This window comes from Lactuca sativa, chromosome 3 (genome assembly GCF_002870075.4).
Source record: "Lactuca sativa cultivar Salinas chromosome 3, Lsat_Salinas_v11, whole genome shotgun sequence".
Classification (NCBI taxonomy): domain Eukaryota; kingdom Viridiplantae; phylum Streptophyta; class Magnoliopsida; order Asterales; family Asteraceae; genus Lactuca; species Lactuca sativa.
Genome location: NC_056625.2, coordinates 80,828,257 through 80,849,552, shown reverse-complemented (window position 1 = coordinate 80,849,552; position 21,296 = coordinate 80,828,257). Strand labels below are relative to the sequence as shown.

At 31.2% G+C, this 21,296-nt stretch overlaps 2 protein-coding genes across 2 annotated transcripts; both read right to left on the bottom strand.

Annotated features, from left to right (window-relative positions):
• Positions 1 to 4,516: 4,516 nt before the first annotated feature.
• On the bottom strand, positions 4,517 to 5,834 carry LOC111904543 (uncharacterized). The gene is made up of 3 exons (XM_023900296.3): positions 5,577 to 5,834; positions 5,009 to 5,214; positions 4,517 to 4,901 (listed from the first exon to the last, which is right to left on the bottom strand). Exons 1-3 carry the CDS (start codon positions 5,676 to 5,678, stop codon positions 4,643 to 4,645), a joined length of 567 nt encoding a protein of 188 aa, XP_023756064.1. The 5' UTR covers positions 5,679 to 5,834; the 3' UTR covers positions 4,517 to 4,642.
• A 13,002-nt stretch (positions 5,835 to 18,836) lies between these two features.
• LOC111904542 (uncharacterized) lies at positions 18,837 to 20,898 on the bottom strand. The gene is made up of 3 exons (XM_023900295.3): positions 20,758 to 20,898; positions 19,873 to 20,081; positions 18,837 to 19,784 (listed from the first exon to the last, which is right to left on the bottom strand). Exons 2-3 carry the CDS (start codon positions 20,052 to 20,054, stop codon positions 19,388 to 19,390), a joined length of 579 nt encoding a protein of 192 aa, XP_023756063.1. The 5' UTR covers positions 20,055 to 20,081; positions 20,758 to 20,898; the 3' UTR covers positions 18,837 to 19,387.
• Between the last annotated feature and the right edge of the window lie 398 nt (positions 20,899 to 21,296).

The following is a 21,296-nucleotide window of genomic DNA, read 5'->3' as shown; positions in this document are numbered from 1 at the left end:
TCAATTGTTGAAGCTTGCTTGAGTGTTTTGAGAGGTCTTGATGGAAGAAGCAAAAATCGGTAAGCCAAGGATCAGCAAGAAAGCCCCTATCTCCCTTCCTAACTCAGTTCTAGAGCTTTGTAATTGGTCAAGGTTCCACCTTTTTTATTATATAGTACTAGATCTTGCATTTTGTCCCACTTTCTTCTTGATCTTGTTGGTTAGGATGGTGAGACTTCATAAATGTTGTAACTTTACGATTCTCTAGATCATTTGATGTATTTTATGGTTTAGATCTAAAGTTTAGTGGTTTGTTTGAGCCATGCATAAGATCTTGGTCATCAAGCCCTATTTTTTACCTAAGTTGAGTCCAAGACTTGCATTGGACATGCAAGTCTAAAAAGCATCAAACTTTAGGATGGTTTTAGTGTTATAAGATCTTCTGCGGCAGATGGGTTTAAGACTTAAGGGATTAAGTGATTATTGATTAATTCATTGCCATTTTTAGCCTTCTTGGATCTAAGACTTAAGATCTAGACCTCTTGGTGGGTTGCTTCTTGATTAAGTCATTGCCATTTTTAGACTTCTTGGATCTAAGACTTGAAATATGGACCTCTTAGTGGGTCTTAAGGGATAAAGGTGGAAAATTTATCCATTTGGGAATTAGAAATGATCAGATCTGGACTTTGGAACCTTTGGTATTGAAGGATTCGACTTAACTCATTAATTCATTTTGGATCCAGTTCCTAGGGCATGGCCTAGGCTGCCTTGGCATGGCGACTGAGGAAAAACACGTCCGTTTTGTCGTTTGGGGGCCATGACATGGTGAGTCAACTTTGACCGTTAACTTTGACTTTTGATTTGCATTGCCTTTTGGTCAAACCCCAAGTCACTGGGCCTTCGCCGCCTTACGAAACTAGACCGCCTCAATCACCGAACCACAACTTTCGTCCACTGGTGCTCGATTTCTGCACCATCCCAAAAACCCACCATCTTCATCTCGATCCTTCTTCAACCCTCTCTATGAGTGTTTCTCTCTAGAAGCGATTCAACACCACCATCACCACCTGCACTTTCTAGCTTCCAATTTTAGTCTTATATTAGGAATCACTATTTGCGAAGAAAAAAAACACTTATATATATATATATATATATATATATATATATATATATATATATATATATATATATATATATATATATATATATATATATATATATACAAGTTTGATATGGTTAAAGGTCTACAAGATATCCATTAAACCTATTAGGTCTCAAGTTCGAGCCATATTCTTTTCATTTCTTTTAGGGATGACAAAAAAGCCCGAAACCCTATCATTTCGGGTCAGGTAACGAGTCAATATCATGATTTTTTATCGTGTATGGGGTAGTGAGTGGGTTATTCTTGTCCTGTGCTGCCCCACCTCGATTATATATATATATATATATATATATATATATATATATATATATATATATATATATATAGAGAGAGAGAGAGAGAGAGAGAGAGTATAGTTCAAATAAAAACAGTAAATAGTGTGAAAACATAAAAACATTATTTTTATGTTATTATTTTGCAATGAATTTTGTATCCACAGTTTCATGTCATTATTTAGCAATGAATAAATGAATACTCACAGGTTAAAACTAAAATTATAATTTACTACAATATTGCACATTCATAAATTTATAAAAGAATAATAACATTCTAATGAATATATGAATAATCAAACGTAAATATTCGTATTAGAATTATTTCAACAATACACATATACAACTTTCATTATAGAATAATAACATAAACTTAGTGTTTTTACGTTCTCACATTATTTATTGTTTTTATATGAACTTACTTCTCTCTCTCTCTCTCTCTCTCTCTCTCTCTCTCTCTATATATATATATATATATATATATATATATATATATATATATATATATATATATATATAATGTTCGAATCCTTTTAATGTTAATTGCATGCATTCAAAGATTAAATACTTACAGCGGAAAATCCTTTTAATTATTAACAATTTGGTGTGAATGATCATTTTTATATTTTGACGTATTACACTAAACTTAAATCAAATAGTTTTTATATAACAACGTCCACTTTGTTTTATTAAAGTGATGCATCATATTTTTAATTTAAAATGGAGGCTAGAACATGTATTTTTTATAAGACACCAAGGTATCCTAAACTGGAAAAAAGATTTCTTTATAAATTATTGTAAATCTAATAAGATACCCAAAACCCGACGGGACACTCCGATAAGATATCAGGGTGGGTTTGGAAAACCATGCCGAGCCCCGTTGCCATTCTTAATTTCTTTTGTTAAGATGATGACCAGGAATGCAAAGTCAACAAAAAATACTTCACCATGAACCAAAAAATTGTAAAATGGTTAAAATTAACAAATAACATAAAAATTATGGGTAGAACAAGAAAAAAAACTACTTAAGGTAAAACCATAAAAACTTTGCGAACTTAAAGATTTTATTGGGGTTAATATTATAAAAGTCCTAAATTGTTAACGCGTAACTGAAAAAAACCCTGATATCTTTTTATTATTGTTGTGGCCACAACTTTCTCATAGAGTTATCACTCTAGCCTACTTAACAAGTTTCATGGTTAAGTTGGTTAACTTTTTTGCAAAATTAGTCCTAAATAGTTCAAATTTAATCCCCGAAGTTTGAAAAAAATTACACCATATGGTTTTTTAACTTTATTTTTTGTTTTTGTATATTGTATTTATTTTCGGTTTTTTTATAAATATATGTACATTTTTTATTTTCTTTTTATATATATAATGTATTTATTTTCATTTTTTAACTTTATTTTTCAACAGTTTTTTTTAACCTTTTTACCTTTTGTTTTCTATTTTTTAGTGTATATATATAGTATATTAGAGTTTTTTTTTTTGGTTTTTTCATATTTCTTTTCGTATTATATTTTATTTTTTTCACCTTTTTATTTTTTTATTTTTTTCTACTTTTTGTTATTTATGGTTTTTCTAATATTTTTTCTAAGGTTTTTTCATATTATAATTTTTGTTTTCTATTTTTTTCCCTATTTTATTTATTTATGGTTTTTCTAATGTTTTTATTACTTTGATTCAAGTAAACGAACTTGAATTCGATATAAATTACTATAACAAGTTTTTTTTATAAAGATCGACTATTATTTTTTTTGTTTTGTTTTTTCTAGTCTATTATCAAATTGAAAAATATTATCTTGAATTTAATCTATTGATATCACATATAGAAATATGATTTAATTTGCAAGTTATATAACACATTGAAACACTAATTTTCATTTTTTTCGTAACATAAATATAATAGCACTAAAGAAAAAAAAAATAAGTTGAACCGAAATTACTAATATAAACATAACTACTTTATTTACTTGAATAAAAATAAAAAACAATTACAAAAACTATAAATTATCAAAATTGTAATATACTCTAATATATTAATACATTTTATATTTTTTGAAAATGTCAATAAAAAGATGAAAATACAAAAAAAAAACAAAAAATTGGAAAACAAATAAGAAAATAAATAAATAAATAAAAAGATGAAAAAAATAAAATATAATACGAAAAGAAATATGAAAAAACCTAAAAAAACTCTAATATACTCTATATATACACTAAAAATAGAAAACAAAAGGTAAAAAGGTTTAAAAAAAATGTTGAAAAATAAAGTTATAAAATGATAATAAGTAATATATATATATATATATATATATATATATATATATATATATATATATATATATATATATAAAGAAAATAAAAACTGTACATATATTTATAAAAAAACCTAAAATAAATAAAGTATACAAAAAACAAAAAATAAAATTAAAATACCATGTGGTGTAATTTTTTTCAAACCTCTGGGACTAAATTTGAACTTTTTAGGACTAATTTTGCAAAAAAAAATTAACCAAATTAACCATGAAACTCGGTAAGTGGGCTAGAGTGATAATTCTGCGATAAAATTATGGCCACAGCAATAATAAAAAAAATATCAGGATTTTTTCCAATTACACGTTAAAAATTTAAGGCTTTTATAATATTAACCCGATGTTATTGCAAGTCTCACTTTAAGTGTAAAACCGATAAAAAATTACAAATGATAAAACAATAAAGTTGAATGAAAATTTGTGGGGTAAAACTAAAAAAGAGTTAAATCATAAAAACTCGATAAACTCAAGGGTTTTAATATATATATAGTTTGTGATTTGACAAGACAAGAGTCTAGAGGTAACAACCTATTATTCTGTTCTAAATTTCAAATTTCCCATATACAAATGAGAGATACTTAATAATCCGTGTTAATGATACTAATATGACCTTCCAACAACAATTTCACAAATATTCAAGAAGGGAAGTATTGATGTCTTGATACATTAAGCCACGTTTTTTGCTTAACCCATTAACTCATTCTATCTAGATATCCGGATTAAGTAAAACAATTAGGTCAAAACCAACTTCATCCAACAGAAAAAGACCCACAAAAACAAAGATCACAAGCAAACAAAAACCGATCTTTTCATAATATGATCAAGAACCAAATTCCCATATATCTAACAACAAATAATAATTGCAATCATATGATGCTAAATGTACACCTTTAAAGTATTCTCAAAACATGGTCTTATGCATAAGAAGCCATTCCAACAGTTGAGCTAGATCGGTTGCTTTTATGAGCAGGCTGAGTTGTAGCCTTAGTGAAATACATGTAATAATACACATTCAGAACCATTGTCACCACCACAAACACTGCTCCTGCAACAAAAACACCTTTCCTTAATGTATCACATGAAAAGCTTTCTGTCATCCCCTTGTATTTTGTATGGTATGCATTCTTCTTTGCCCCTGCTATCAAACAAGCTTCTGCAACCACAAAACTCAGCCTACAAATCATGCAAAAAACACAACACTTTTTAGTTTCAAGTTTCAAGAATTGGGACAAAAAAAGTTTGTTTCTTTTGGATATCTGTTGAGAGAATGAAAGATTTACAATGAGAATGTGAAATAGATGATGGTCCAAGCTCGATTTCCACCAGGTGCTAATGGCCTTCCAAAACACATGCATTTGGTTACTCCCATGAGTAAGGATTCGCCTGAGAGAAGAAACAGAAAGGCGCCAACGCCATAGCCTGTTGCTACATCTGAATCGTATACGCAGTAAGTGGAATTGGTTGCATTATCTGTGCGAATGGTCCCCTGTCATCAATAAAGCACAAATTCAATAACCTCACGAATCACGATCATCATGAGTTTCGATTATTTGAAAATGAAGTACATAAACAGAAAGGAAGAACTCTAAGAACAGTTACAAGCTAAAAATCACTAAAAAATTGTGTATAAGTTCATAGCAGCTTAAGTGTTCGAAAACCTAGATCTCAGGAAGCAGAAGAATGGAATTGAAATGACGAACTCGTTTAGCAAGTCAGCAGATATAATCGTCGCTAAACATGAGAAAATCAATGTGAACAGAGGAAATAAGGAGTCGAACAGAAAACCCTAGCTTACAGATGAAATTCGACATAAAGAGTACAAATTTAGATGAGAGAAAGAGAAAGTACAGTGCTGCGGCGGCGTTCAGCGGCAATGGCGAAACCAAAAGCAACTAAGCATAAGATGATAACTAGAAGATGAACTAGGGATGAGCCTTTTCCTTCGCCCATCTTTCTTCTTCTGCTGCTGCTTCTTGGTTGTTTGTAGAGAGAGAAAGAGTGGAGTGAAAAAGGGTATGCTGCTGTTGATTTGGACGGAGTAAGAAATGAAAAAGAGCGGCGAAATGCTTGAGAGACGCGAAAAAGGAGTTATCGCGTTTTCGAGAATTTCATTTTGATTTTGAATACCACCGATAAATTGGTAGATTTGTGCCGTTAGTCTCGATATTATCATTAAATGTTATCATAAATTTCATACTTGCTATGAACTTGTGCATGCACTATACACTTGGGTCTTATACATTCGATGCGAGAAAATAGGGTTGATTAAAAAATATTACATATAGAGTATTTTTTTTTAAAAAATTACTTATCAATACGTAAAATACGTAGATATTAAATATTTTTTAAGTAAAATTTTGAAATAAATAAAAATAAAATGATGAATAAATAAATAATACAAGTTATACTAATAATACAAACTAAGGACCATATAACATTTTTTTAGTTTTATCAATGAAAAACAACTGCCTTTGATTATTTTTCCTATCTAAACCATTTTGGCCTAAAATGATAATGAATTTTGAAAGAAACATACCAATTTTAAGTTATGTATATATTGAAGGAAATATATTAAAAATTGAAAATATAAGGAAACAAATTAATAACACGTTAATTACTTTTTATAACCTAAAACTTATAATAGTTAATTAAGAAAATCAAAAATTACCAAAAAATGTCTAGTAAAAATTAATTTTTCTAAGAACTAATTACAAAATAACATATGTCAAAAGCATAAGAACGTGACAAACGGTAGAAATTGTTTTTATTTATTTATTATAGTAGAAGTAGATATACCAATGGCTATGTGTTGCATATAACTAAAATTATATATTAATATTATATATAAATAATACATTACTTTATATTAAATTTAAAAGTTTATATAAAAGTAGTAAAAAAACATGGGCTTCGCTCTGAATCGGTATTTTTTTTTAACTTTTTTTCCAATTAGAACATCGTACTTTAAAAGGTTTATTTTTATATATAGTACCAACGTTCTTACACAATGATACAAATACTTTATTTGATATTTATTGCTATCATTGGTAATTAAATATATGTGTTGTTATTTGAAGAAAATAAGACCGTATAGCAGAATATCGAGGCTGGGAGGAACAAAAGCAGCAACTCCACAAACTAATGTGGCAAATACTTGAGGTGTCACATTGGGTAAATGTCAGGGACCAAACGTGAAAAACTCTTGAACCCTTCATGGCTAGCAGTAGAGAATATCGAAGTTGGGAGACCAAAAGTGTCAACTTCACAAACTAATATGATAAAAAGTTGGAGAGACCAAAAGTGTCAAAGTGTTGAAATTTTTGTATCAAAACTTTGAAAAAGTCGAGGATACACCAAAAATGAAAAAGTATTGAAACCTTTGTAACAAACCTTAACATAATAGAAAATATATTATTCTTAAGACTAGAGGTGGCAATGGGTTGACTTGGGTTAGGTTCGGGTTCAACCCATCTAATAATTGGGTTAAAAATGTCAACCTAATCCAACCTTTTTATTTAAATGGATTGATATTTTCAACCCAACCCAACATTTTAGATAAATAGGTTATCACCGGGTTGACCTGTTTATGTAGTTCCCGACCCAACCTATTAAATAAATGGGTTAAACTTGGGTTAACTCATTTAAAATCAATTAAATAAATTATATAATTAAATATTATACCACTTAAATTATAAAACATATATAAACTTCATACTTATGACAAAAGCACAATCGTAATTCATAAATACAAATAAATTGTTCAAATAACATTAAAAATGTTTAGTTTCATAGTGAATTTAGAGAATGAAAGGTATTATCGGCACCAAAAAATAGATGGAAATAATGATTGAATTTTATTAAACATAGATAATAATAATGCAACATTATAATTTACAAATTAATATTTTGATTACTACATGATAATATTCAAATAATATTAAATTAAATAATAAATATTAAAGTTAATTGAGTTGACGGGTTGAAAACGGGTTGATAATTTTTAGTCAACCCAACCTATTTAATTAAATGGGTTAGACAGGTTGACCCATTTAAGTTAAATGGGTTGAAAATCTTAACCCAACCCGTTAATTTTGGGTTGGGTTGGCGGATTGGGTCGATTTTTGTCAACTCTACTAAGACCTTTGTGTTTATATATATATATATATATATATATATATATATATATATATATATATATATATATATATATATATATATATATATATATAAACACAAAGATTGAGAAATATGAATTGGAAACTGGATCTAGGCTTATAACAAAGCTCCTTAGCACCACAATGACCTTCCTCTGCCTTCAAGCTTCACCAAAACACGAAAGAACTTCAATAACACAAGAGAGATGTCAGGAGGTGAAATGTCGAAACCCTAGGGGTAAGTGCCGTTAAAACGGGTCAAAATCCTGAGATCTAGGGTTTGTCCCATCAGTCCCATTGCACTGTAAGTTTCATTAGACGTCATGCCGCTACATAGTGTGTATCTACACTCAAAACTAGCATGGCTACCAACAAAAATCCCTAAAACTTATTTAACTCAAATTAAAGTATTGAAAATTATAACTGGAAAAACAGATATTACATATGTATGAGCAATGTGGGACAAATTAAAAAATAAAATTGATGTGATAAAAGATAAATCATTTATTCTAAGTCCTATTTATTTTGATGGCATCCTTTATAAGAGATATATAAGGTGAATCATCGCATATTGCACAAAAATTGAAGTACGTGTGTGTGTGTGTGTGTATATATATATAATATCGAGAAATGTACCATTTAAAATAAGTTATGGCATTTGGTTCATAGGTCGTAATATTAATTAAACATAATTAAGGGGATGGGGTTAGGTTTAAATAGAGTGTCAAGTTTTCTGCTATACATTGAGAGTAAATCACATTTACCAAAATGATGTTGCTTTTTCTTTTAATGGGAGTACAAGGTGTGTGCTTGGTGTTGCATTTAGGGTTCTAATTCATTTATAAGGGTGGTTTAATTCATGATTTTGCTATATTGGCAAGGACTACAATTTGATATATTTTAAATGGCTCATATAAAAGTGGTGTTCATGATTTAAATGTGACATAATATCAATGTTTTAAAAACTCGTTTGAACCGGGCGATCGAACCAGGTTGACCAGGAATCGAGGAATAGAGCGGTTCAACTAGCACCGATTTTAATTCTATTTCTAAACCGGACCGAACCGTTCGGTTTTTATAAAAACCCGATTAAATCGGTTAAATAGAATAAAAACTCAAGGAAATGAAGCATTTTGCGTAACAAACTTTGGTGGTCTTTTTAACATTTATTTAGATTTCTATGAATAAAAACACTAAGTAATACTATGAAGTTTTATTAATGTGTTTGTATTCATCTAAACTATATTTTGTTTTGATATTATATTTTATTTTCTTTTTGTGTACATGGATTAATGTAACACTTATGATTGTTTGTTTTTTTTAATGTATATTTGGATTGATATACAAGTGGTTTTATGTGTATTTTTAATGTCTATGATAGTCAAATTCTTGATTTGTGTATGTATTCATCTAAACTATATTTTGTTTTGGTATTATACTTTATTTTCTTTTTGTTTACATGGATTAATGTAACACTTATGGTTGTTTGTTTTCTTAATGTAATTGGATTGATATATAAGTGGTTTATGTGTATTTTTAATGTCTATGATAGTCAAATTCTTGATTTATGTATGTATGTATGTATTTATGTATGTATGTGTAGGAAAATAGAAAATATATATATATATATATATATATATATATATATATATATATATATATATGAAATTTATAGAAACCGGTTGACCCGGTTGAACCGGGAACGGATCATCATATATGTTGAACTAAAATCGATTTTTAAAACATTACATAATATCTAATGATCTTTACTTAGTGGTTATAATTTGGATTGATAGACTATAATTTGGATTGATTGACTGGACAATTAAAATGAAGCTTATTATAAATCAAGATCATAACTATAATTTTGCTTTTGCATTGGTTTTAGAATCTAACTTTTCCCGTTCAGTTAAAATATATCAACAATTTTTGCCTTAACGAAAAGTTAGTGTTTCTCTTTTTATTTTTACATATAAATTAGTTGTAAATGTAATTAGAAGAGAGAGAGACGGTGGCATATCAGCGTGATGGAGAAGAGTAAAGAGTTTCCATCCCGATGCCTTCAATTTGTTATTCCATTCAACCAATGTTGCGTGATCCATAGTGAGAAACTAAAGCAAGGAGTCAGTTGATATATGTAAGAATGTATTTGTATATAGGATGTAAGAAATAGCAATTTTGATGTTGAAGGAATAGGTCACAGAGGTGATCGAAAGGGCGACGATGACGTGTTTTTTGTTCGTTTAGATGATGTTCGATCAGAAGTAAAGCATTAAGAGATTTGGCAGTGACAACGATCTATTGGACAACAATGTCGATAACTATATTCATCTTCAGCCACATAAGACATTAAGGAAGGCAGGGACTAAACTTGCCAACCCTAAAAAATACTGTAGCAAAACTCTAAATAGTAATAAATATATTATTCCTATCTATGATGGAAATATATATATATATATATATATATATATATATATATATATATATATATATATATATATATATATATATATATATATATAGGGTTAGGTTATTTTGTTTTCATTATCTATTGTGTGTATGTATGATTGATTCTGGACTAATCATTTTAGTTATTTTAAGAAAGTAATTAATGCATATTACATGTTGAAGATATAATGAATATTAATTATATCTTCAACATTTAATATGCATTAATTACTTTTCTTAAAATAACTAAAATGATTGGTCTAGAATCAATCATACATGCATCGAATACATAGTGAAAACATTTAAACCTAACTATATATATATATATATATATATATATATATATATATATATATATATATATATATATATATATATATATATATATATATATATATATATAGGTAAAATTGAAAGAATTTGTAGGTAAAATTGAGATAAAATGTTGTGAATTTATATTAATAGGGATTTTTGTTAATATATTCGTGACCATTTGCAAACGGTAAAAAATATGACTGTTCCAATCAAATGTCTCGTTTCATCTCGTTACCACCATAACACCAAAGAACACACCGGGGGGGGGGGGGGGGGGGGGGGGGGGTATACAGGGCGTTATAACGCCGTTTTTTCGAGCCACGTCGAAATAACGCCTAAAGGCGTTGCCCGCTCCCACCCGTCTAATAATTAATTATTAACTACACGCCTTAACTAACTATACAGGATAAAGGTTTAATCTAGCTTATTAAAGTTTAACTTCAACGTCGATATTTACATTATTTTATACTATATGTGTGTCTATATATATATATATATATATATATATATATATATATATATATATATATATATATATATATATATATATATATGTGTATATATATATATATATATATATATATATATATGTGTGTCTATATATATATATATATATATATATATATATATATATATATATATATATATATATATATATATATATATATATATATATAGACACATAGTATAAAATAATGTAAATGTCGACGTTGAAATTAAACTTTAATAAGCTAAATTAGACCTTTATCCAGTTTAGTATGTATAGTTAGTTAAGGCGTGTAGTTAATAATTAATTGTTAGACGGGTGGGAGCGGGCAACGCCTTTAGGCGTTATTTCGACGTGGCTCGAAAAAACGGCGTTATAACGCCCTGTATACCCCCCCCCCCCCCCCCCCGGTGTGTTCTTTGGTGTTATGGTGGTAACGAGATGAAACGAGACATTTGATTGGAACAGATATATTTTTTACCGTTTGCAAATGGTCACGAATATATTAACAAAAATCCCTATTAATATAAATTCACAACATTTTATCTCAATTTTACCTACAAATTCTTTCAACAATTCATATGTCTTTCAATTTCATTTTCTTTTCTAGTACTCTATTTAATTAAAAAATGGATCATCTTGATCTGTTCCATCCATATAATCATGATATCAACGATGATGATATTTTCGTGGGTATGATGTACCGATATGTTACGGACATGCTACCCCCTGAGCCAACTCCACTACTAACCTGACGTGCAGCGTTGAACAGAGATCGTGAAGAACAGCATAGATGTCTATTAAATTATTATTTTGCGGATAATTGTGTCTACTAACCTAACAATTTTAAACGAAGGTTGCGTTTGCGGAAAAATATGTTTCAACAAATAGTCAATGCAATGGAAAGCAGGTACTGTAATTACAGTTGTTTTATGAATTAAATATATGTTCCTTAGATTATTAAATAATTGTTTTAAAAATTAAATATATGTTCTTTAGATTATTAAATAATTGCTTTAAAAATTATATTTATGTTTAGGTATGAATATTTCCAAATGAGGTATGATGCGACAGGTAAACGAGGTTTTACAGAGTTGCAAAAATGTGTTACTGCAATCAAGTTTATGGCTTTGGCCTTTGGGGAGTCGCCCGATACTATTGATGACTATATGAGAATGTCAGAGCGAACTGCATGAGAAAGTTTGTATAGATTGGCAATATGTGTTATCGAAACCTTTGGTGACAAATACTTGCGCAAACCTTCATTGCATGACATACAACTATATGCGGCACATGAAGAACGTCATAGTTTTCCGGGTATGCTTGGAAACATTGATTGCACAAAGTAGATATGGAGAAATTGTCCTATGGCGTGGAAATGTCAATACACAAGTGGTCATCTTGGATCGCCTTCATTAGTATTAGAGGTTGTTGCGTCACAAGACTTATAGATTTGGCATGCTTTTTGGGAATTGTGGGTTCTAACAACAACGTAATTGTTTTGATCAGTCACCAATATTTCAGGACCTTTGACAGGAGAGGCACCATGTAACATCTGAAAATACGACCCAAAAATTTTTGTTTTAATAATAATAAAAATCATATACTGATCGTCATATCATGAAAATATATGTCAAATATCTCAACTCATAATAAAATGTCGTGAAACAATTGTGTCAAATCAAACTATGAATCAAAACAAACTCCCAGGATAAAGACTGAAGTTGTGGTGTGTGCGATGTCATCATCCTGAGCTCTTCCCTTTACTTGCGGAAGTACCTGAAACCAAAACTGAAACTGTAAGCACGAAGCTTAGTAAGCTCCCCCAAACTACCACATACCATACAATAACATATAAGCAACTATTGGGCCTTGCCCACTGCATCGGACCGAAGCCCGGAAACTACATCGGACCGAAGTTCGGAAACTGCCTCGGACCGAAGTCCGGAACTAACCAAGGCCTTGCCCTCTGCATCGGACCAAAGTCCGAAAACTTCATCGGACCAGAGTCCGGAACTGACTGAACATAGCATAACATAATCACAACTACTGGCATAAACACATATACTGCATACTGCTTCAGACCGAAGTCCGGAACACATAATCACAAATCTATGCTTGAATCACAAAGACATCAATCACCCTAAACTACTACATCAGACCGAAGTCTGGAACTACTGCTAACTAAACGGTCCGGCGTTGTGGTCGTAGACCCGTTCCTACAGGAAGGAAACTCACCTCGTAGCCTAGCTGCTGAAAGAACTGCTCCGGAAATCTGTCTGTTGCGGCTCCGGTTTCACCCCGGCTACAATTTCCATAAGTACCCTCAATCAAATACTGATAATTATACTGAGGGTAAAGTGACTATTTTACCCCTGGTCAAGTCAACCTATTGGTCAAAGTCAACATTCAGTTGACCTGACTCGTCGAGTTGGGTTACCAACTCGTCGAGTCCTTACTCTCACTTTCTTGCTTCTGCTCGCTACTACTCGTCGAGTTTGGCATAGACTCGACGAGTTCCTCTTCGATACTAACACTCAGTCAATCTGCATCCGTCTCGCCGAGTTGTATGAACAACTCGTCGAGTCTGTTCTTGAGGCATGAAGATTGCCTTGGACTCGCCGAGTCAGGGCATTAACTTGTCGAGTCCTTCCATGAATGAGTCTAACCTCTAGCTCACTGAGTCCATCTCTCACTCACTGGTTCCACTCGGCATAACTCGAAAAGGGGAAAACAGGGGACTCGTGACTCGACTCATCGAGTCTGAAGAACGACTTGTCGAGTCGTATACATGCAATCACTATATACTCGATTCTGCTTGAATCCAGTTCATTCCATTCGTAGATCTGGGTTCTTAGGGCTTGTTTAACACGTAAAGTTTCCAACTTTACGTGTAAATAAACACCAAATGAAGGTTTTAAGGCTCAAAGCACACTATAAGAGTAGATCTAGGGCTTTCATGCAATATGGCTCCATAAAGGTATTAGATCTAGGCTTCTGGAACTCAACATAGCTAGATCCGAAGGCTATTCATCTCAATGTGTCCTATATGCTACTACCAAGCCAAGAAATGGTTCAAGAATAGCTTTAATGGTGTTCCAATGGGGATTTAAGCATAGAAACAGAAAAGGGTCGAGTTATACCTTACTATACTCTAAAATGCCACAAAGATCTTGGATCTCCTTCTTCTCCTCTTGATCTACCTTCCTTCTTCTCTCAAGATCTTCAAAGAATCACACCAAAACACACAAAATGCTAAGAGAGTGATAGGGTTTCGAGAAGGATGCTCTAGGGGTGATGGGCTGACTGAGGTCCCAAAAAGTTGATTAAATAGGGTGAAAACCTTTGAAATTAGGGTTTCATCCAGACTGGCAAAGTCGCCGAGTCCAGAATATCGACTCGTCGAATCGCCAACTTAAATGTGCTCAATATCCCGACTCTACTCGACAAGTCTGGCTACTGACTCGTTGAGTTCCTCTTGAAAACTTGAAAATAATTATTTAAATAACATACCAGAATTCGAGGTGTTACACACCGGATGCTCCTTTCACAGCAAATGACCATGAATATAAGTTCGGGTATTACCTCATGGATGGAATATACCCACCATATTCCACATTTGTGAGGGCGTTTCGACACCCAATAGAACCAAGAGACAAATTATTCAAGAGAAGACAAGACGGAGCACGTAAGGACGTGGAACGTTCTTTCAGAGTTCTGAAAGCAAAATAGCACATAGTTGAGCATGTGGCACAACCATATGAGTTGGACACTCTACGAGATATTATGCATGCATGTATCATAATACATAACATGGTGATTGAAGATAAAGGGCGACACATTGTGGAGCATTTGCCTACAGAAGCTGGACACATTCAATTTCAACCAGGGACAGCAGAATACTTACATAGAGTCGTTGATATTCAAGATCAACGAAAACACAAACAACTTCAAGAAGACTTGGCAGTTGGCAGATCATATCTACTATGGCACTGAAAATTAATTATTTACATCAAAAATGTAATTTCTTTCGTCTTTTTTTTTTATTTTAGGTTTTTAAATGTTTTTATCCTTAGTTGTAATTTTTTTATGTTGTTTTTAATTTAGGATTTTTTTAATTTTTAATTTATGATTTAATTTATATGATAATTATAAATATTATGACATAAATAAAAAAAAAAGAAATTGGAAATTTCGAAACTAAAAACATCAAAGAAATTCAAAAATAAAATAGAAACTAAGGGGTGTTATTACATGTTATTTTGTGTTGTTCATTTCCACCTTGAGTGTTATAACATTCATGTTGACTAGGATGATGATGTGACACCTTTTAGGTGTAGTAACATGGAATAATATGTTGCACACACACAACAGTCTTAATAAAGTTTGGATAAAATTAAAAAAATCATTATTTATTTAAATAATTTTTTTTTGAAAATTTTACTTTTCTAAATTAACAAAATAGAAGTAAATGAAGGTAGTTAGTGTTTTTTATGATTTTTTTATGAACTTTACTAGTTTTTTTGGGCATCCATATTAATATTTTATACAAAAACATTCCAATTCAGCATTGAATCTATAGATTTTTTTTAAACAAAATCATATTATAAGAATAAAGATAGACAGAATCAAGCGGCTTTAACAACACGTTAACAGTAGTATCCGCACTACTACCAACAAAACAAATCAGAGCAATGGTCATACCGCCAATTAGGAGAACTCATGAGTTGTATAAACTCTCTCTCTCTCTCTCTCTCTCTCTCTCTCTCTCTCTCTCTCTCTCTCTCTCTCTCTCTCACACACACACACACACCTTTTACCCGTTTGAATGGTCAAAAAATATTTTCTTTAACTTCTTTACCCATTATAAATACAACATTTTTCCATTTCAAAAAATACACATTCTCTCCAAAAATTTTCTTTCTTCCATTTTATTTATATTCTCTCTAATTCCATTTTTGTTGTTGTTGCTACTATGTTGTTTTGCTATGATTAAAATGTTGAATTGGTGGGGGTTTCCCTAGAAGTGGGTTTTTTAAGAGATGTTGATAGATTGTTTCTTGAAAATTCATAATTTCATATGATTTACTAAATGTTGGAGATATGTCATTTTAAAGGTTTATAGTCAATACAAATGGAAGAATAATGTAACTTTGCTATGATTTGTTATTGCACCATCAAAACAAATTTGATTATATGGTTCTCCTTTGGTTACATTCATATGTTTTGATTTCAGCTCATTTGAGTATATAGTAGATTTATTAAATAATTCCAGTTGAATCAAGATAGTTGTGTGATCTCATGATGAAATTGTTGTTAATGGTTTGATGTAATACTATTGAGAACTCCATTGGTGATGTTTTAATTAAATCTGTGAAATTGGCAATGTCGTTTTTATTAGAAGGTTAAAATGATCATTTTCTCATTCAACCGATTTGTTCAACAACCTTACTAAACAACACTGAATGAATCAATCGGGTCTTTAAAACATTTAACATTGAATCATTTAGCACTTGATCATTCGGTTTCTAAAACATAATCTAACCGCGTAATAGGATAAAGGCAATTTTGTTTTTCCTTATGTAAACTTGTGGTCCCTAGAGTTATAGTTTTGAGCCACTTTTACCTTCATTGATTCATATAATAAATAAAGATAACAAAATTTGGCTTCCAATGCAAGAAAAAGAAGCAACATTCATCATAAAAATGGAGTAGTGACAAATAAAGGTCGGGAAGGTAGGGTAATGAATCTTTTACATGACCGACAATAGATGGGTAACGAAATCATTTGTTGAGTTACACATTAATAAAACCTCTAAATCCCTTAACATACAAAATAAAACAAACCATTTGAAACTAAAAGCTAAAAACATCTTAATTGTATTACTTGTGAATATTAGTCTAGTCTAATAGTGTATATATAGCCCATAGTATTTATCGGCCCATGGCTTGTATTGCTTTGTATATATTGTGTTCATTATCCATTTATGGATATATTTAACCTCTCAACATGATATCAAAGTCTAGTTCTACATTTGTGTTCTACTCAATTGTTTCTCTCCCCGTGGCCTATATTGCTTTGTATATATTGCATTTATTACCCTTTTGTGGAAATTCAATGGAATATATCATGTGACACCTCATCGAATCAAAAATAAGTAACCAACAAGAGATGTTTAAGAAAAAGAAATGCCCCCATTACTCTTAAAATAAACTTATCATTTCTCTAGAAAAGGGTATCAAAAGCCACGAACTTTTACCATACACTTCTAAACAAACCATTAAACATAATGAATATCAAAGAGAACAAACATCCAAACTTTTTATTAGTAGTATTTATATGAAAGGAGAACAAAATAATATCATGGTCATGAAGCCACTCTATTTAAGATAGAAGTTAATCTTTCACTTTTACCAAATTGATCAACTTGAAGAGGAACCATTTGCTTTTTTTCAACAATTGAGAATCGGTGCCGCTTTTCACGCAATCAAGTCCCAAATCTATTTTGCTTTTTGATGTATGGCCATGATGGATTGATGGGTATCAAATGACCCAACATCTTAGCTGTAAAGAAACCCACTGCTTTGACTTCAACACGCCTACCATCATAAATTCTATAATATGATTCAACAAAATACCATATTTATTAGAGAAATTAAACACTTTTTCTTTGAAATTTGAAATGATGAGAAATGTATTAAATTAATGATAATATTATCCAAATATGACACTTGTCACTATTTTACATGGATAGAAAGAAAATGTAAGAAGATATTTAATTTCTCTTACTATTTTTATCTTAAACCATAAGTCTATTCTATCATATTATCATAAAGACAACATTAAATATCAAAATCAGTTCATAAAGACAACATTAACTAGTATACAAATTCCTTTTTGTAATTTTTCATATTATCCTTTATATCCAAAAGCAAAAAAAAAATGTTAATTTTGAACCAAGTTTTTACTATTTTTATAATCTTCAATTACTAATCATTGTAACCTTGGTTTTCTTAAAAACCATTTCACATTTCACAATCAATTGTTAGACAACATTATAGAAAACTTTTAGCGTGAGGTCTTTTTGAAAAATATTGATAATATTGTCTTTACATCAAAAATACTTATAGCAATGAACAAGCTTTTTTCAATTTCCTTTTATTTATTTTGAGAGAAATATAAAACATTTGCTTCTTTGTTTTTGAGAGAGATTGGCTATAATTTTCTAGATATTTGAGTTTTACTAAGTACCAAATTTTCAATAGGATTTTATTTTATATTTTTTTATTATATTTGGAATGCAATTTAGTATTATGTGTACAAAATTAATTAATTTTAATCATTGATAAAGAATTAAATTCCTTTTACAATTATTTAACATGCTTATTATCTTTTAATTTTTTTATAAAATGCATATCAAACAAAATCAGAAAAAATCTAAGAACAAATATCAACTATTTAGAAAATATTTTCTGAAACGGCTTCCTGCCCTTTGAAACAATATAAAAGGCATCCAATATCAAGTATACACGATACGCATAATAATACCTAAATCTCATCATATTAAAAGTTAAAATCCAACCACCATATTTTGGCTGGCATGCCAAATTCGGTCACTTTTTTTATAAAAATACAACCACTCCAAACATTATGAGGATATTTAATTTCTCTACCAAAAAATAATAATAATAAACAAGAAAACAAAACGAGAAATATAACCTTTATAAAAAAGATCACATATTCATATTTACAATATCAAAATGCTACAAATAAAAAGATCGACCTCGATATGCGACCTTACAATTTTATACAAATTTCTTCTCTTCATAAAGTCGCAATATCCTCTCTCTCTCTCTCTCTCTGACTCACTCCTCTTAATTCTTACATAATAAAAAACACCAAAAAGAATTCTTCAACTTTTGGTAATTACCCCTCTCTTGATCTTCTTCTATACTTACAAGTCATCACCAAAGGGGTAAAACCGTAAATTTAACCAAACAAAAACACCATCATCACAAACTCCCTCACTCTCCATTCTCCAATTTCCCCAATTATTTTTAACGATTAACTACTAATTAATTACATACAGATTACAGACCTTCTTCCTATTTACACTAAAAGTAACCAAATCTGCTTCATGTATCTCTCTCATATCTCTTCAAAATTGCTAGAATTTTAAACTGGTTGCTGAACTTATCTGATTTTTTATGTACTTTGTATGGATTTGGATTCGGAACTTCAAGGGTTTGATTTTTCAGGCGAGGGCAGGGATGCTGCAATTGCGGCGGTTGTCCCTGTCGAGGCAATCAAACCCCTCAATCCTGACCGCCGGTTTGTTACCAAAATTGGCGCGAAGGCACCCACCTTTTCTTGCGGAAGAAAATGAAGGAGAAGATGATGACATACCGGAAGATGAAGGATTGGGGATCATTGAACGGGGTGACACCGGAGAGACCTTGTCGTCTCCGAACAGGGCGTCTTGAATTAGTGGGTTAGAAACTCTACTCGGCGGTGACCCACTGAAAAAAGGGGGCGACGAGGCTATCTGTGTACATGTTTGCTCCGATGATCCGCCGTAACCACCACCTTTTGCGAAGATGATGTCCAACAGTTCAGGTCCGGCTTTCGATTCGTAGCCTTCCGATTGATAACTGAATATAAAATAGAAAACCGGTGAGTTACTGAGTTCAAAGATCCGAGATTTATTGAAAATTGTAGAGATTTGGAAGGTGGGCTTACCACATCTGCCATCTCAAAGGCCTGACGGAGTCGTTGGTGGTGGTGAATAGACCGAGGCGTCGTGGCTTTGGACAAACCATCGGCTCGCCGTTGCCGAAGGTCACGGAAAGTGAAACGGAGCTTCTCATTTCTTCGCGGGAAGATGCAAAGGTGGTGTTCTGATGGATTCCACAGTGATTCATTTTTTCTTTCTTCTGATGGAATAAATCCTGTGTTTTAAAGATAGATCGTTAGAATCAAAGCACGTATACGCGAAATCAGAGAGAGAAACTTTAGATCTGAGAGTAGGAAATTTGTTTGGAACAAATTGTGATCTAAATTTGCTAATTTAACCAGATCTGATATCGAAATCACAACGTTTGTCGATCAGATTTTGCAAATTTAAATCTGGAAGTCGTTAAACGTCATCCAGAAATTAGATATCGCTCAGTTACGAAGCAAAATAGAAAAGTTTAAAAAACAGATGCAGATCTGAAGTAAAAATCAATTATTTTGTTGTTGATAATTCGTATGGAACAAATAATTAGTTTTAGTTAAAAACGAAATTACCTAAACAAATTAAGAACAAACAAAACTTCGAAAAAAGGATGAACTAAAACGAAGATGTCAAAATTTGACTTTTTCGCTAAATTAAATTCATCATACGTCAATAAAAAAAACAAATCTTCTGATATAATCAATCGTAAAAACCAAGTTGTCCACTCCAAAACAATTCCAAAAAAAAATCGCACTATAATCAGTAGTATCCTTCAGTTCCGAAAAAACCAGTCAAAAAACTTGAAATCCACAACAGCCCCATAGATCAACCAAACAAAACCCCAAATCCGAAACACTTTTGAACAGAGAACGAAGAAACTGAAAGAAATCTAAGTAAACCCCTCTCACCTTTTAGAACTGGAACGTTGAAACAGAGGCTCCTGTGGCCTGGGTAATTAGAAAAAGGCAAAAAAGGACGGAAGAAAAGCAGAGGAAGACGAAGAAGAAAGGAGAGAAGGGTTGAGGTGGGTGTGATATATAGGGGAGAAAGGTTGAAACGGAAAAGCAAGAAATTGATTTAAAAATTGAATGGAGAATTAGGGTTTGAGGAGAGAGAGAGAGAGAGAGAGAGAGAGAGAGAGAGAGAGAGAGAGAGAGAGAGAGAGAGATGGTGGTGGGAGACAAGAACTGGGAGGCCCGCCTGCAAAAGAAAGCATTTAAGAAATGGGGATCACGTTGGCGGTGCCTGTAGCCAGCAATCTCATCGGTATTCTCACCCGCTCTCTGTAAAATACGGAATCGTATTATTTTATTGTATTTTTACTCATTTTTCAGTTGTGGTCCTCTTACAATTTAATACATAGAATAATAGAAAATAATACAAATATTTAATAAATATATTTATTTATTTTGTAACTTTTGTAGTCCTCCTCCATCTTTGGCCATCA

What these genes read in the sequence shown, in the direction of transcription:
- LOC111904543 (XM_023900296.3), bottom strand. Translation starts at nt 5,678, where the DNA reads ATGGGCGAAGGAAAAGGCTCATCCCTAGTTCATCTTCTAGTTATCATC. An exon ending in CTGAACGCCGCCGCAGCACT is followed by an intron (nt 5,215 to 5,576) that starts GTACTTTCTCTT and finishes TATTGATGACAG; the next exon opens with GGGACCATTCGCACAGATAA. An exon ending in ATCTATTTCACATTCTCATT is followed by an intron (nt 4,902 to 5,008) that starts GTAAATCTTTCA and finishes CATGATTTGTAG; the next exon opens with GCTGAGTTTTGTGGTTGCAG.
- LOC111904542 (XM_023900295.3), bottom strand. Translation starts at nt 20,054, where the DNA reads ATGAATCACTGTGGAATCCATCAGAACACCACCTTTGCATCTTCCCGC. An exon ending in CCTTTGAGATGGCAGATGTG is followed by an intron (nt 19,785 to 19,872) that starts GTAAGCCCACCT and finishes TTTTATATTCAG; the next exon opens with TTATCAATCGGAAGGCTACG.